This window comes from Ambystoma mexicanum, chromosome 10 (genome assembly GCF_040938575.1).
Source record: "Ambystoma mexicanum isolate Mex_15411 chromosome 10, UKY_AmexF1_1, whole genome shotgun sequence".
Lineage (NCBI taxonomy): Eukaryota > Metazoa > Chordata > Amphibia > Caudata > Ambystomatidae > Ambystoma > Ambystoma mexicanum.
The window spans coordinates 1,019,892,295-1,019,910,633 of record NC_090932.1 but is presented as its reverse complement, the minus strand read 5'-3'; the positions used below and the strand labels follow the sequence as shown (position 1 = coordinate 1,019,910,633).

Here is an 18,339-nt window from a genome sequence, read left to right as displayed (position 1 = left end):
TAAGGACCCGGGCCGAAGTGTCGACATGATGAGCCGCAGCCTCCAGCAGATCCTGAGCCAGGACCCTGGCATCCGACAATCCCGCCTTGAAGTCCTCAAGCTTTTCAGCGGGGATGAACTCCTCAAACTCTGACAGACCTTTCCACATTTTCATATTCGCCTCCGCTAACAGCAGTTCTGCATTGGCTTGACGCAATTGCAGGGCCGAGTTAGCAAAAATCTTCCTCCCAAGGGAGTCAAGAATCTTATCCTCTTTGCCCAGGACCTGTGTAGCCGTCGTAGAAGAGGATGCCGCAGATCTGGACTGCAAAGTGGCCGCAGCCACCACCGTGGAGGAGTGTGGGGGGGCGACATGACGCTAAGGCTACCTCTTCCAAAGAATAAAGCCTGTAGCGCGCGTCAATTTTCTTATTGACGAACAGTCCAGAGTGTGGTCTCTCCCAGACTCTACGGACCTCGGCCAGAATGTCCTTCTGCAAGAACAAGCCGGTATGCTCCAAAGGAGACAAGGTGAACACCCCCGAAAGCACGCCCTCCTGCTGAGCGGGTGCCTCGGGTACTGGAACATCCAACAGACACATCATGTCCAGCACCCGGTCGTGAAAGGCTCTGATAGAGCGGGGCTGGTCTTCGCTGTCCTGATCGCCCTGCGTGTCGTCCGACAGGTCCTGATCAGGCTGAATCACATCAGGCATCATAACGACCTTGTCCACTCGGGACAACGGAGGCAAGGGTGGAAGTGTAGGGGAAGGCCCCGTAGGCAAAGGCGGTGTCATCGCCAAAGGCAGCACTGTCGGTTCCACCAGAGACGCAGGTGGAACCAACGGTGCAGGCGGGCATATCTCCCCAAACAAGCCTCTAGAGTACTCCTTCATGGGGTCAGAACGCATACGTTTTTGAAACTTGCCGAAAAAAGCATGCTCCGCCGACGATTTCGGGGCAACCGGAGGAGGCCTCTCATGAGGGGAGTAATTCCAGGGATGCAGGGGAGAGGGTTGCCAAGAAGGCCCATCCCCAGAGGTGTCCACGTAAATCAAGGGTGCCGATGCCGCAGGAAGTGAAACATTGTACGGAAGGGGCATCGGGCGTTCCAGTCATAAACTGGACAAAATGGATGTGCACAAGTAAACCGATGTTCACCTACAGAACCAACCCCTACACCTAAGGCCGATGGTGTAGTTGTAAGGGATGTATCCAAAATGGCCGCTTTGGTCTTGGCGGGAATGGCCGCCATTTTGTCGGCACCTGAGGAAAACTACGACACGTGTGGAATGAGGCAGGGCTCCCCACATGTGGGTCAAGGGTCTTCATTTTAGCCTCAACACAAGGAACCTCGGCCGAGCCGGTACTGTGTGGCCTAGGATGTTTTTGCGACATGCTAATAGCCAAACTAGCCTTCTCAGGAAGGATCTCGGCACTGCCGGTAAAGGAGGAATTACGGTTCAAAACCTCACTCCTTGCCCCCTCAACAGTTCTGGAGTCACTGCAAGAGTGGGAATGATGAGGAACACCTTTCACCGACAAGGCCTTAACATGCCTCTCAGAACTGTTGGTCACCTAAGCCTCTAAACGAGGGACCTCCGACTGGAGTCCGGTAGAAGCCTCTTCATGCCGGGCCTCGAACTTCCATTCGGTATCAACAACCCCAACCGAGGCCTCGGGGCGCACCCCGGTACATTTTGAGGGAAGCTCCAATCAAGGAGGCCTCAGAGTGAGCTCTGGTACCCCACGACTCAGTAGAACTGGATCTACAAACTGCCCCCACAGGAGGGGCCTCGGATTGTAATCCGGTGTCAACAGGCCCCTTACGAGACCCTCGGAGAAAACTCTGGTACACTTTTTAGGCCCAGACGGCACCGCTGTCACGACCCTCGCCCAAAACGCCCTCTGGCAAACCCATTGGCCAGGTGGAGTCAGGACTCGGGCCTCTAGAGCCTGGCATCCTCTTCAAAAGCCCTCATGGGGCCAGTCATGGCGCCTATGGCGCCAGGCTCATACACCATGAACAACAATGTGCTTGGGAACTACTTTATTTTATTGTCAGCCAACATGGAGGCATCCACATAGCTTGGTTCCCTAAGAACCAAGCTATGCAGTCTAGTGTTTTGGGTGTGGCAGGCCTGGAACTAGTTTCCCTGGTACTACTTTCCCTGGTCTATATAAACCACACCCTGACCGCAGAACATGCTTCGTGTTACTTTGCAGCTTGCAACGTGATGCTCACCGTGTCCAGCTATTCCCTCGAACCTCGGAGAAGCAGAACCTGCAAGGAGACAAAAGGAACATTAGCATCAGCATCTTACCTGCAGTCTTCATCTTTAAACACTCGCAGCTACTGAGAACAGCTTCCTCAAATCTGCACGCCTCCCGGACAGAACGACCTGAAAGAGGAAGATAGAGGCAACATTAAAGAAAGCTGTAGAGACATTTACAAATTACGAACTGCTCAAAAGGCTTACCTAGTCGGTCGCCTCTTGGGTGGCACCACTCCGGACATTCCACTCGCGCTGAAGAACACCGCGACCTACAAGGAAGCAAAACACAGGTTAGCAAAGGCAAGACTTCGCAGCGATGCGCATTGCGCTTACTTAGCGCATCATAGCGCTCTTAATGCGCCATCATTTACCAGCGGGGCTCAACCAAGCCAGTTCGCCGTGCTGAAGCTCCGCATACCTAAGGGAGAAAAAATAGACATTTTAAACAAAGGCATGCAGGATAGCAACAAAACTAAAGAACAATAAGACCTACCTGAACAATATCAAACGGGCCGGCGTCAGTGAAGTAACTGGACCTCACTCGCCCATGAAAGACAACGGGCCCCTGCAAAGAAGGCAGGATGGAGAGCACGCCTAATTCTACCACAAGGCAGAACCCTCCCCGCAGACCACACCAGGGCAAAGCTGAGAAGCATACCAGCGAGTAACCCGGCTGGGTGGCGTCCCTGTGGATACCAGGTGAGCTTAACACCTCAGGGCAAGCCCCGGTAACAGAGACCTTGACGCTCCTCCCAAACCGGGAAGACCCCGGAAAAGAGTCCCCCGGCCGGGGTGCCCTAAAAAGTAAGGAACTTACTGGGCGTTTCCTCTTCTCGTCAATGAAGGATTGGAAATGTGTAGGGGGAGTGCGCTGAACCCCTCCTCCCACCGCTCTAACCGACGTTGAAGCACCCGGACCGAAAGGGAATCGCAATAAAAACACGAGTCCCCCGGGTGGTCAGGACCCAAACACTCTAAACAAAGACGATGGGGATCCGCCCTAGCGAAGCGTCGCTGACAGGAATAACAATTCGGGAAGTCTAGCTGAAACGGCATAGACGGACTATCACGCAATCGCAAGCGAGAGCCAGAGAGGAGGAAATTGGAAGAAAAAACCTTCCACAGATGCAAGTGCGTCCAGTTTTGAACGAGCGGAGAAAAGGCGTCGATGGGCGATGCGTGGGGCGGAGCTAAGATGGGCGGGGTTACAGCCGCGTGCAGTACCCCGTGTAAAAGAGAGGAAGGGCTAAAATGTTTGCAAAATTTTGATGCTTTTACAAAGTGCTCTGGTCCCGTCCCACAGGACGGAGGAATGTCCCATAAGTATGGAGGAAAGGGGACGGACATAGGAGTAAGGTAAACTCTTTTGCAATGTGATGTGACATCAGAAATTTGCAGTTCAAATTGAAATATGCATTTTTCATTAAATTGGCTTTTCACAACCACCCAAATTGCATAGGACAAAAGGCATTCACCTTCCATAAAATCAACACGTTAAAATGTACACATGTAAACTCCAAGAACCAATACAAAGGTTTTCCCTGAATTTTGCAGTACCGAAATTGGACATTTCACCTTAGTCGTTTTTCATCAGGTTATTTAGTGCAGTGGTGAGTTGTCCAGCCTGCAAACCTGATGGTTGTGGTTCAATGGGACTCTTAAAGTACCCTCGACTTGAGCCCTGGTAATCTGGGCAAAGTCATTGCTGCAGAGACAAAGACACACTCGGCCACAGACCCGACAAACATTTATTCTGCAATGTTGGTTGGGTACCATACCCGACCAACATGTCAGAAAAAAATACATTAATCTGGTCCACGGACTCTCTTGAGCCCCCCCATCAAATGGCTTGGAAGGCCGCTTTGTGGCCTGCGGGCCTTATGTTGGACAACCTTGATCTATATGATCCCAATTCAGACACTAAAGAGCAGAATACCCAAGGGGGGGCAGGCGGGAGATCACTATTATGATCATGAGGATGATGAGGTCAACTGAAACCAGAATCTCTAGTAGTGACCACTACGCAAAAACGAAGCAGGAACACCGCTAGCTTCTTCTGAAGCACCCACTGATAAAGAAAGCAAGAAGCTTTACACTTTAGGTAGGAATGTGGCCACCCCAGCAGCCTTTCAGACAAGGATTGCAAACAATACCACTTTATTGGCAAGCTACAACTGCCACAAGTAGGATGAAATTGCAACAAAAATGGCCTCAGCCCCGGAACCCTTGAAATCTCAGATGTCCCTCGCAGTAGCGGAAGGCAAGGCAGTGTGCAGCTGCCTCTTAAAAAACAACTTAGATGCCACAGATAACTCCGGAAGGATCATTTCAGAAGGGACAATCATTAAACACCATGCATGGCTTCGCCAGTCAGGGTTTAAACTTGAGACGCAGGCAACACTCCTCAACATGCCAATAGAACCAAATGTCCTGTTCAGGAAAGCCATTGAGGATGCATTAAAATCTGCCAAAGAAGAGTATGACACTCTTAAATCATTAGGCCTGCTAACTAATAAGCCACCAGGCCAAAGAGGCAGAAGCAATTTTTGTCGCTTTCCAGGACAAAACTCGCAAAGGGGTTCCGGTTATGGCCAAAAGCAAGGCTCATCCTGGGGAAATAATCCGGGACACACCTCGCAAGGTTTCCAAAGGGACCAGCATAGATCACGTGGCCAGGGGAGATCCTCCACTTCCAGAGGTGGAGCAACACCTCCTAAACAATGACCACCCGCTTCAGGTCCCCTCCCATGCCTCTCCAGTAGGAGGGCGTATAACACACTTCTCCAGCATGGGGTCTGGGATGGATTCACATGCTCATGACTATTCCCCGTTGTCAGGCTGGGAATCCTCGGTAAAGAAAAAATCGGTATCAGTTTCGTTTCTGATCTGTCTTTCTTAGTAGTAACCAATCACTGATCTCTGGGTCATACTGCCCCCAGCCAATGACTGCCCTCTCCCTAAGCCCTGCCTCTGGCAGCCATCCTCAGATTTTTACCGCACGCTCAAGTGTTGGGAGTCCTCGTGCTTTAGCTCTCGAGTTTTTGCTGCGTTTTCGCCATTTTACAGGAGATTTTCTCATTTTTACGGTTTAATCGAGCCTCAAGCTCCAACTTTTCTACTTCCGATAACGGGGACCCGTTTAGGAATTCTTCTACGCCCCTCAAGGGTGTAGTTTTCGTCAAGTTTACACTTCTTGGAGGATTCCGGAAGATCCTCCAGATCTGCGGCCTACCTCAACGGACATGGCCCAGGACAAGGGCAGCTCGACGCCCGGATCCAAGCTGTTCAGGTGCTGCCCTGGATGCGGATTACAAAACGTTTTCAAGGAGGACGAGCATTCGGTACGGACCAAACAAGATCGTCGTTCCTGCCTCGCCGCCTGGCTGGAGAAGAGCACAGCAGATGAGAAGGCGAAGAAAAAGTCTGAGCGGGCTTCTAAGTCCTGTGAGGTCGCCCCGGCGACGAGGGCCCAACAAGGCCAAGCATCGCGAATCCGCAGGCACTTGGAGCGCCGAAAGGTCGGGCTCTTCGGCTGCCAGGCAGGGCGCGACTTCCCCGGCACGTTCAACCACGAGCCAGCGCTCTGGTTCGGGGAAGAGGAAGTCCGAGAACCGGGTAAGCTGCTGGAGTGGCCCTGGTCGATCTCGAAGGGGGAGCGAGGCGCTGACCTTCCCCCCCCCCCCCCCCCCAAGGCGAAGGCCCAGGACGCACCTAAGGTGGTGAGGGCTTTGATCCAGCCGGCAAAGACCTCTATCAAAGTGGTTGCTGCGACCCTGGCAAAGCCGGCTGAGACTACGCCAGTGGAAATAGCCTCTGGGCCCAGAGTATCCCTACCACCGTTAAGACCCCCGTGAAGTCCCCGGCAGAAAAAGAGGGGGGGGGGGCTTTGGCCATTACAGACTCGGAATCAGCCTCTGAGGAGGAGCTGGTGGAAACCCAGAAGGGTCTCAACGAGAGATTCATAGGCCTCAACGAGAGGTTCAAGAAAGTTCGATCCCTGGGGACGGTCCCCGCTGACGTGATAGAAGATAGCGACGATGGCGACGAAGAGGGCCCATCCCGTCCGTCGCAGCCATTTCCCGAGCCCCAGGATAGCTTGGCGGCCATTTTGTTGGCGATCCAATCCCTATGTACCGAGATAAGGACTAGATTACCACGGACCCCGACGGAGGATCCAGAACCAGGCCCGTCTCTGCCCTTCGTGCCCGTGAGGCCTGTGGACCCCTCATTCCCCTCGCTGGACCCTAGAGAGGATACAGGGATGGGGACGGACGACGACGGCGGCGATGACACAGCGGACATCCCGTCATCACCAACCCCCCCCGTCCCCCCACTCCTCGGGCTTCTCCAGCCGACGAAATTGGCTCCTTTCACGCCATGATAACCAGGGCATCCAAGCTCTTCCAGCTCTGCCCTGAAGAACAAAAAAAGGAAGGGTTTCTTTACCAACGACGAAAGGCCAAGAGGAAGACGGTCCTCGTGGTGCCTTTGCTCGACGACATCTGGGACGAGGGGCTTGCTGTCCTCAAGAACACTTCCACAACACCCGGCAAGAGGGACAGGTACGAGAAGAAGTACCGAGTCCCCAATGCCGCCCCCTTGTGCCTCAGGGCCCAGCCCACGCCGGACTCTGTCGTCTCGGCAGCGGCTAAGAAGAAAGCAGCGGGTGTGGCGGCTTCAACTTCCACTTCCCCGCCGGACAGCGAGGGCAAGAAGTTGGACTCCATGGGACGACGAGTCATCTTGCCGGCGGCGATGACGATTAAGGCGGCCAATGCCTTAGCGATCGTGGCCCGCTACGACAGGGAGCTCTGGTTCAAGATAGCTCCCCTGCTAGACTTCCTACCTGACGACACGAGGGCGGAGGCCCTACAAATTCTGCAGGAAGGCGAGGTGGCGTCGGATCACGCCATAACGGTAGCAACGGACATTGCCGATACCGGATTTCGCCAACTGGGCAACGGAGATGACGAAGATGGCTCAAGGCGACAGACTTTCGCCAGGACGTCCAGCCCAGAGTGTTGGATATGCCGTTCGATGGCAACAACCTTTTTGGTAAGGCGGTGGAGGAGTCTCTCCAGGCCATCAAGACCGACTCAGAGACGGCCCGGGCCTAGGGGTACTTCAACAACGACGGCCCTTTCGGAGCTCCGGAGGCAGACAGGGTGCCTCCAAAGGATCCAGCTCCCCCACATACCGCCAGACGGCCCGCTCCTCTTCACAGGAGGCCTACAGAGGTCGTGGCAAGCAAGGGGGATCCCGCCGTCGTCGCCAAGGAGGCAAGGCTGCCTCCAAGCAAGACTGACCCGTGTTGTCGGGCCCCCACCGAAGCACCCCGGTGGGAGGCCGGCTGACGAAGTTCGTCAGCGTGTGGGAGTCCATCTCCACCGACCGTTGGGTGCTGGACACCCTGGCCAACGGGCACTCGCTGAAATTCCAAAAGAAGTGCCCTCGCATTCCTCCCGTGGCCAGGAAGGAGAATCACGTCCCTCAACTGCTGTTGGAGGTGAGGGCGATGCTCAAGAAAGGTGCCATCGAGCTCGTCTCCAGGAGGCTCTGGGGCTCCGGAGTGTACTCAAAGTACTTCCTCGTCAGAAAGAAGACAGGTGGTTGGCACCCCATCCTGGACCTGCGTCGGTTAAACAAATACATCAAGGCGCCGAAATTCAGGATGGTCACCCTCCAGCACGTGCTGGGACAGCTGGAGGAAGGAGGCTTCCTATCGTCGTTGGACCTGGAGGATGCTTACTTCCACATCCCCATTCTAAAGGGGCACAGGAAGCTTCTCAGGTTCATGGTTCAGGGACGCCACTACCAATTCAGAGCCCTACCGTTCGGATTAAAGTCGGCACCCAGGGTATTCACCAAGTGCCTGGCACCAGTGGCGGCGCGGCTGCGCCTGCAGAGGATCCACGTCTACCCCTACCTGGACGACTGGCTAATCCGGGCAAGGACAAGGGAACTCGCCGTCGAACACACAGCGAGGACCGTCCGGCTGCTCACGGAACTGGGGTTCCCCATCAACTACCCCAAATCCCAACTGGTTCCGTCGCAAGTAGCACTGTTTCTGGGAGTGAAGCTCGATACAGTGGGGCAATTGGCCTCCCCTTCAGAGGAGAGGACCAAGACCATCCTGGGCAAGGTGAGGCGCCTGCTAGCCACGGATGTGGCCAGGGTGAGGTCCATCAAGTCCCTCCTCGGGATGATGTCCCCATGCATCTATCTTGTACCCCTTTGCAGACTTTGGATGTGTCCGCTACAGGAGTTCCTCGACGCCCGCTGGTTTCAGGTGACGGGCTGCTTCGAGGACAGGATCCCTCTCGACGAGGAGTTCTGTCAGGCAATTCTATGGTGGGATACCTGTGCGCACCTCACTACAGGCACAGACTTTCAAAACCCGGCGTTTCAGGAGACGGTGACGACAGACGCCTCTCTGGAGGTTTGGGGGACACACACCGGAGATCTCCACGCAAGAGGCCTTTGGCTCCCGGAGGAGAGGTCTCTCCACATCAACATTCTGGAGCTCCGAGCAGTGTTCTGGGCGCTCAAGTCGTTCCTTCCGTCCCTCAAGGACAAAGTGGTGAGGATCTTCACCGACATCACCACCACAATGTTCTACATACGGAAGCAGGGGGGCCCCAAGGAGTCCCAGGATCTGTGGCACTGGGCCGTCGCCCAGGGGATGTTTCTGGTTCCCTTCCACTTGGCAGGAATAAAAAACACCATCGCCGACTCACTCAGCAGGGAGCTGAGCTCGTGCCACGAGTGGGAACTACGTCAGGATCAGGTGGATCGGCTCTTTCGACGATGGGGCAAACCCCGGATCGACTTTTTTGCGACGGCGACGAACTCCAAGTGCCAGAAGTTCAACAGCAGGTTCTCGCATCCGAGGGGCATGGACGATGCTTTCTCGTTCCCCTGGGACGGCCTGTTTCTATACGCGTTCCCTCCGTTGCTGTTGCTGCTCCGCCTCATCAACCAGCTCAAGAAGTCCAGGTGCAGAATGATCCTCGTTGCACCGGCGTGGCCGAGGCAGATCTGGGTCCCGGACCTTCTGGACTTGTCAAAGTCCCCACCAGTCAAGCTGCCGGCGGACGCGGATCTTCTCTCCAGAGAAGGGGGCGCCATTCTCCATCACGACCCACAGTCGCTGAACTTGCAGGCCTGGCTCCTGCAGCACTAGAGTTTGGAGGGTACGATATCCCGGCTGACTGCAGAGAGGTTCTTGCCAAAGCCAGGGCGTCCTCAACTCTTAAGTGTTACGGTCATAAGTGGAAGAGGTTCTCTGTCTGGTGCCGGGCACAGAAGATTAACCCTCTGCGGATTACAGCCCCTCAAGTACTGCCGTACCTACTGTCGCTGGCCAAAGCTGGACTGGCTCACGCCTCCATCAAAATACATCTGGCTGCCATCTTCCGATATACCAGGACTACAGGACGGGTGTCCTTGTGGTCTCATCGCCTGGTGAAGGAATTTATGAAGGGACTATTCTGATTGTTCCCGCCGGTGAAGGCTCCTGCCCCGGCGTGGGAGCTTAATGTGGTGCTGACCAGGCTCCTGGGGGCCCCATTCGAGCCTATGCATTCGGCGCCTTTGAAGTTCCTGTCATGGAAGACAGCGTTCCTCGTGGCCATCACCTCCACACGACGAGTGGGAGAGATCCAGGCCCTATCTTGCAAGCCTCCATACTTGACTCTTCATGACACGAGGGTGGTGCTGAGGACGCACCCCTCCTTCATGCCCAAGGTGCCATCGCACTTCCACCTCAACGAGCCCTTGGTGTTACCAGTTTTCTTCCCCTCGCCTTCGACGCCAGCCGAGAGGACTTTGCACTCGCTGGATGTAGCTAGAGCGCTGAAGTTCTACGTGGACGGCACGAAGAGTTTTCGGAAGACGTCGCAACTGTTTGTGAACTTTGGGTCTGTGAATCAAGGGAAGGCTCCCTCGAAGACTTCCATTTCCAGATGGCTCTCCGGCTGCATCATGCACTGTCACCGGTTGGCAAACTGACCGCTGCCCGGCCGTCCGAGAGCCCATTCAACCAGAGCGATCGCTGCTACTACGGCGTTCCTGTCTGGTGTGCCCCTGCTGGACATCTGCAGGGCTGCTACGTGGAGGTCTACGCACACCTTCACAAGATTCTACTGCGTCGATTGGGACTCCAGGGTCCAGGGTCGGCCAAGCAGTGCTGCGCAGCCTGTTTGCCTAAGGTGAGCCTGGTGAGGAGGTAAGAATTACTTAATGTTGAGTTTTGGATGTAATGCTTAATGTTGAGCCTTTGTGTATACTGCTATGTATTCTTTGATTCATGAGCATGTGAATCCATGCCAGACCCCATGCTGGAGAAGGAACAAGTTACTTACCTGTAACTGTTGTTCTCCAGCATGAGTCTGGCATGGATTCACATGCGCACCCTCCCACCTACCCCTCTGCAGCTCTTCACTTGGTCATACTGCCACTTGGCATGCTACCAAATCTGAGGATGGCTGCCAGAGGCGGGGCTTAGGGAGAGGGCAGTCATTGGCTGGGGGCAGTATGACCCAGAGATCAGTGATTGGTTACTACTAAGAAAGATAGATCAGAAACGAAACTGATACTGATTTGTTCTTTACCGACGATTCCCAGCCTGACGACTGTTCCTTCAACCACGCATGGGAGGGAATCACCTCGGACAAGTGGGTGCTTATCTACTGTAGCGGACGGTTATTGCGTGGAGTTACTTCAGCAACCCTCAAACCATGCCCTGCATCAAAAGTCAACCACGAAGGAAGAACAACGCATCCTTCTAGAAGAGGTTGCAACGCTGCTGCTCAAAGACGCCATTGAAATCGTCCCAGAGAACCAGGTAAACAAGGGTATCTATTCAACCTACTTCCTTGTGCCAAACAAAGATCTAACAATGCGCCCAGTATTAGACCTACGCCCTGCAAACACCTATGTCAATCCACATAAGTCCTGCATGACAACGCTACAAGAAGGTTTCCCAGTGCTAAAACGGGGTACTACATGGCAACATTGGATAAGAAAGATGTCTATTTTCATATTTCAAGGTTCCCAGTGCACAGAAGATTACTGCGTTTCATGATAGCAAACCAGCACTACCAATTCAAAGTGCTACCCTTCGGCATAGTATCCACTCCCATGGTATTCACCAAGGTACTGGCGGTGGTGGCAGGGTACCTGCGCATGGAGACAATCCCAGTGTACCCCTACCTGGACGACTGTCCGATTACAGGGGAGTCTCCCCAAATTTGCAGGTAAAATACTCAAAGAACTATAAACCTCTTCCAATTGGGCTGCTCAATAAATGCAACCAAGCAGTTCCTAGGAGCGGTCTTAAACACGCAAGAAGGGTTAGTCTTTCCATCAAAGGAAAGAGTCCAAAGCATGCTACTGCAAATAACTCTGTATCATGCTGGTCACCAGATAAGCGTACACAAAGCTATGCGTTTGTTCGGCATGATGGCATCTTGCATTTACCTGGTCCCACGGGTACATTTGCGCATGCGCCCCATCCAGGAGTGGTTGGAGCAACACCAACACTAGTACAAGACCTTTGCTGGTGGACAAAGGAGAATCTGTTGCAGGGAAAACCCTTCCACGATCCGGCAGTGCAAGCGGTAGTAACAGACGTGTCACTCTGCGGGTGGGGGGCACATCACCTTCATCATACAGCACATGGTCTGTGGACTTGCATCACAGCACAGAACCACATCAACCTGCTGGAACTATTCAAAGCGCTTCAAGCATTCGAAGCACAGCTGACAAATCAGTTGGTACAGATCCTAACCAACAGCATCACTGCAATGTTCTATATCAACAAGCAGGGGGCCACACATTCTCCAAATCAGTCCAAACTAGCCCAGACAATTTGGAAATGGGCACTCAGACGGAATATGTTCCTATCCTCACAACACATACCAGGGGAACTCAACACTCTAGCCGATTCACTGAGCAGAGATCCCCTACTAGAGGAACACGAGTGGCAACTAGACACAGAGGTTGTAGACCACATCTTCTCTCAATGGGGTTCCCCCATGCTAGACTTGTTTGCTACAAGAGAAAATGAGCAATGCCCAGACTTCGCATCCAGGGAACGTCCAAGTTCCCACAACCAGACTCTAAGGGGAACGCCATATGGATGAGCTGGTCAGGGAAATTTGCTTACGCTTTTCCCCCCCAACACCTCTTATGAACAAGGTGGTGAACAAGATTCACAAGGAACAGATGACCCTTATCGTAGTTGCTCCTATGTGGACGAGACAACCATCCTATCCACATCTGCACAAACTGGCGATGTGCGATCCCATCAAACTCCCGTGCCAAACCAACTTACTGACTCAACACGGGGGATCAACAGTACACCATAAACCTCACTCAATGAACTTGCCAGCATGGATCCTGAAGTCATAGAATTTGGACATCTAAACCTAACACAAAGGTGTATGGATATCCTCAAGGAAGCTTGCAAACCAAACACCAGACACTGTTAATTCATCAACTGGAGGAGATTTGTAATTTGGTGCCAGTCCAAACAGATAAACCCTGTAGAATGTATTTCATCCCACATGCTCCATTATATGCTCTACTTGTTAGACTCAGGGTTAGTATTCAACTCTATAAAGGTTCACCTGGCGGCTTTATCAGTTTACCACCACCTCTTAGAGTAAGGTATCGTGGTGGAAAGTCCCCGTCATCAAAGCATTCATGGAGGGAGTAAAAAGACTTCACCCTCCGATTTCAAATCCACCGCAAGGCTGGGATCTCAATGTAGTTCTTGCAACGCTCATGGGACCCCCTTTGAGCCTATGCATAAGGCAAGTATTAAACACCTTACATATGAAACTGCCTCTTTAGTGGCTATTACTTCCATAAGAAGAGTTGGTGAACTTCAAGCATTGTCAGTGTAGGACCCTTTCTTTGTCATCCAAAAGGACAAATTGGTTTTACAAACACACCCTAGGTTTTCTCCTAAGTTCGTCTCCAAATTTCATGTAAACCAATCCATTGTGCTACTGGCATTCTTTCAGAACCCAAACCGGACAGCTGAGAAAAAACTCCATACACTAGATGTAAGGAGGGTGGTCCTTTACTATGTAAACAAGTCCAGACCGCTGAGAAAGACAGACCAACTGTTTGTCTCCATTGCAACAGGCAGAGATAGGGATTGCGTTTCCAAAAATGCCATCTCCAGATGGATAGTAAAATGCATACAGCTCTGTTACTCATTATCAAGCAAAATACTGCCTTTCACACCAAGTGCTCACTCCACAAGGGTACAGGAGCTACTTTGGCCTTTATCGCAAATGTCCTGCTAGACACCATTTGCAAAGCAGCAACATGGAGCTCAGTACATACTTTCACGCAGCACTACCGCATTGACACTCATTCGAAAGCAGATAAAAAGGTGGGACAAGCGGTTCTAAAACATGTATTTGCCGCTGGACCTTCTCACAACCCACCACCTTCTCCTAACACTGCTCGCTAATCTGGGCATAGCACGTGATCTAAGCAGATTCCACAAGCCTCAGAAGGGATACATTACTCACCTTAATCATATTTCTGGTGCTTGTATCGGCTTAGATTCACATGCGCCCACCCTTCTTCTCCTGAGAGAAGGTGCATAGATGTTATGAGCTTCTCTGATACATATCTGCTTGGATACGCCTGTACTCACGCTACGATTCAAGCTACCTCATGTCCGAAAAAAAACAATCTCAGGGATCTCAACGTGTGAAGGACCATGGGTACAGTGGACTTCTCACTAGGGATAGTATTACTGGCACGCCCTGTCGACGTCCCTTTTTCAAGTTTCGAAAACAACTGTAATACTCTGCAGCTTCCACTAAATGTCAGCCTATGAATAGCATGTAAATCTAAGCAGATACAAGCATCAGAAATACGATTACAGTGAGTAATGTATCCAATATAAGCTATGGCCACCATCTTGGAATCAGGCAGCCCTGTAGGCAGCCCTGTAATGGTGGTCACCTTTTTTTTCTGTCGGTTCTCTCCAGCTGTCCTGTTTGCTGTCTGTTATCCTCAAATTGCTCCTTGGGGTGATCGCAATGCCCTCTGTCTCATCAGTCACTGCAATCAGGTAATCTCACACTAGCAATCGCATGTGTGTCTTTCTCCTCATGGTCTGCCCTGAGCTGGCACGCAGGCCTTGCCAAACCACGATCTTGGGGTAAAACCTGCGCTGGCAACATTGTTTGTGTTGTCTGGGGACATGCATGTGGCCTAACTGAGAGGTTAGGAATGGGGGAGAGGCCCAGGGGGCTCCAGCATATTCCGTCTACCTGGTCGCATCGCAGAGCCTGGCGGCTTTCCCCTGCCCTCCTTGTCTTTCTCACGCTTTTCCCTGCCTCGAGATTGGGACTTGGTTACACTAGTCAAGCTCATTGAAAATCTGTACATAGAAACACTGCACAATTAAAACAAGAAGAAGCCCGAAACTAGAGAAATCCAATGGCATGTAACCCAATTAGCAATTTAATATTTTAATTATAAATTATACGGCAATGCTTTACTTTGCATGCAAAGGCTCAAACATAGAATTCAGAACCAGGAGCAAAATCTTTCTAGCCGGGTTCTCAAGAGATGTCACAAAGAATATTTAAAAAGTAGTCCATGCTAAGTTAATTCTAAATGGGTGGAACAGCACACCTTTGTTTCGTTTTTCTCAGAAATGGTGAACAAAGACAGCTATGGTAAAATGACATACAGGCCTGGCAGAGGCTATATCGGGTCAGAGCGACTGTATTTAGTTTCCAAGTGTAATAATAAAATGCACGATCCACTCTTTATATCACAATTCAAGTTGTAAATTCGTAATGTTCGGTGCGTGCGTCCGAGATAAGTCCTCTAGAAAGAACCCATATAAACAAAATACAAATGTGAACACAACAGAATTAACAATTGAAATGTTTCTATAAAGACAATTACATTTTTTGTATGGTTTATGCAGTGTAGGTTGTGTAAATACTTAAATGCTGCGAAGTTGTTTTATAATGTTATATGTGAATATTATGTGAGATATGCAGAAAATCGATTTATAGAAACTAAACGTTTATTATAATAAATATTATTAAATATGAACTAAAAAAGATAACCGGATTAAGTGAAGAGATTTTTCTCATTTATCGAGCTGAGGTTCCACAATGGTTAATTCTGTTGTGGTCACATATCGTTTTCGTTTCCAGTTCTGAAGGTATTCTGGTAAATGGGTGTTTTAGCATTAACATGGCTGTGCTGTCCTCTGATGATGGGGAGCGATGCTCTTCTCTTGGTCGCAGTCAGGCTTCAGGCCTCACCATGAATCTTTGCATTGACCACCCATCCCATTGACCCCACTGCTCATCCATGTTCTCTGTCCTTTTAATTGCAGGAAGTAGAAGTAGTGGCTCAAACCGAAGTGGAAGCGACAGAAGAAAGGATAAGGAAGCCAAAGGAGGGGAGTGCAAGTCTGGAGGCAGCGGCAGTGAGTCAGACCATACAACCAGGAGTAATACGCGTCGAGAACGGGCAGCAAGTGAACGTTCTGCACCAGCCAGCGAGCACAGCCACCTCAGCCACCACAGCCACCTTAGCCATCACAGCCATCGGAGCCACCATTCAATAGCCCACAGTATCCGGAGCCACCACACACACCAGTCCTACGGACCACCTGGGGTGCCTCCGCTCTATGGTCCACCCATGATGATGATGATGCCTCCGCCACCTTCTGCCATGGGGCCTCCTGGTGCCCCGCCAAGCCGGGATTTAGCCTCTGTGCCCCCTGAACTCACTGCTAGTAGACAGTCATTCCGAATGGCTATGGGAAATCCTAGTGAGTTCTTTGTGGATGTCATGTGAAAGAAAAACTCGCTGCTTTTATCCTTTATATTTTTGTCCTTGCAAAATGCCAGCGCATTCATTTGGTCTTGATATTTTTTTTTTTAAAAGGGAAAAAAGGTGCAAGGCATGATAAGCGGCTGTGCGCCTGTGAACTTTACTGACAATGCTGCACTAATCGGCAGGAACTGTAATCTAGCCACCTAGGTCTGAGGACTGTGTACTGTTTGCAGTAGGGCGCTTGCCTGGCTTCACTTTAACCCTTTTTTTGTTTTTAACAAAATTAACATGCATCAGTTTTTCGTTTTTTAAAACTTTTTTAAGCACTGAGTGTCAATAATGGATCCTGTTTTGTTATAATTTTTGCCTAAATTATTGTATTTTTTTGTTATGTTTTTAAAACCCTTGTGTTTCTTTTGTCAAGCAGCAAAGAACTATGGGGTGTTTGACTTCCTCTGACCTTGCTGCCAGGGGAAGTGAAAGGTTACCTGCCGGAGCGTGTTACTTCCTGTGAGCAACTGTGGGCAGCTGTGTTTGGACGTTTGGAAAAAGCAGAGGAGACATCGCCGTTCTCGTACACGAGCTGCCGATTGAGTGGGTGTTCACTGGAAGATGCATATTTTTTCTTTTGTTAATAAAAAAGACCGTTCTATCCTCGGAGGGAACACCACACGCCTTATTTGTGTACGAAAAGAAAACTTTACAAATAATAAATCGAATGTTACAAAGCTTCAGATATTGTTATTAGCTGTGAAAAGGAGACTGGAACATGGCGGAAAAAAAACAGCTGAAACCAATAAAATAAATCCTTGATTTTCCGGCAGCAGCACACCCATCGTCACTTACTAACCTAAATGTACTGTTCATATTGCATCTAGGCTTGATCCTACTTCCAAACGAGACAGCGGGGTTACAATGTCATTAGCACGTGTGCATTGTTTCCCCCCCTCCTCTGTCCCATCATGTATGATGTCATTTATAATGCGCCTGTACACAAGTGTTTCTTCCCCGTTTTATAATTGGAAATGACTCGGTCCCTCTCTGGCTATATAATGCAGAGGTGAGAGGGGATATGTTGGTCCTAGAAACCAGTTAGGGCTCCTCAGGACTCAGGTGTGTGCAGGGGTGCAACAAAACCTTTATTTGGGGGAGGGAGGCCTAACTTGTGATGGGAGGGGCCCCTTCACAATCTGGGCGGGACAAACTTAGAGGCTCCGCCCCCTCTAGTCAATCCCAATGGTTGTCCAGCGTGGGGCCAAAGTAAGGGCAATATGGCAGTGAGAATAACCAAGTGATTGGATTGAAAGAGAACATACACATTTTAGTTGCTTTCATAATTTTTATATATAAAGCCCAGGCATCCGATCAGGCATCACCTATGGTGTCGCTAGGCAGAGGTATGGGGGTTGGGGGGAGCCGGGCACCCCTTCTGAAATCCTGCCCCCCCCCTCTTGTGCTCCACCTACCTCAAACTGGGCTGCTCTCTCTGCACTGTCAACGCAAAACAACACAGGAGCTGAACAACAGGATAGTGTGCCGTTATGCAGAAATAGGTAGTGAACAGAGGCTGTCATAATAAGCACTCAGCTTGACTCATAAGCACAACAATCAAAACAGTTCAATTCCCTCTGCAGCTAAACCATCACCTCCAATCGGAATGTAGCGCACAACACTGCTAATGATGGGCCATTAATCAATTCATGGTTTCGTGCCTGCATTCTGATGGGAGGGGAGGTGCAGTGGGGTGTGGGTATTTGGTGTGCACAAAAGCCTCTCTGCAGGAGTGCTTGTGACGTCCCACATTCCCTTTCATAGGTTCCCCCCGCCTTTTGCCCCCTCTGTGCCCCTCCTAAATTTGATTCCTGGCGATTCCACTGGGCATCACCCTTTAAGCAGACAGTAGTACAGTATGCAACCACCCTTCCCTCGTCCACCCAACCCCACACCCCTCTACCTGCCAAAATCAGCTCTTCGTCCCAGCATTACACATAAGCACGCACACACATTCACACATTCACTCACTCATTTAAACATACCATTTACTAGCGCTTTTGTTTACCATGCACTCGCTCATTCACACGCGCACCAAGTCCCCCAGTCTTCATGCACTCATTCACACACACATGACATAATACATATATACACTCCTTACACACATACATATTGAGCTAACATACAACGGTATACAGTTCTTTTGCTGTGGGATTTTTCATCGCAGGACTGTTCATCGCCATTTTTTTATCGAAAT

The 18,339-nt window shown here is 51.0% G+C and overlaps 1 protein-coding gene across 4 annotated transcripts in view; it reads left to right on the top strand.

Annotated features, from left to right (window-relative positions):
* DVL3 (dishevelled segment polarity protein 3) overlaps window positions 1-16,825 on the top strand; it is a 1,011,569-nt gene extending 994,744 nt beyond the window's left edge. For 2 of the 4 annotated variants that reach the window (XM_069618830.1, XM_069618832.1), the window contains 2 exons: window positions 15,646-16,086; window positions 16,519-16,825. In XM_069618830.1, the coding sequence (XP_069474931.1) occupies window positions 15,646-16,086; window positions 16,519-16,550 (473 nt within the window). In that variant the 3' untranslated portion in view covers window positions 16,551-16,825. Of the gene's footprint in view, window positions 1-15,645; window positions 16,261-16,518 lie in introns of those variants that run through there. The other 2 variants (XM_069618831.1, XM_069618833.1) reach the window with 2 other exon arrangements.
* Window positions 16,826-18,339: the final 1,514 nt, after the last annotated feature.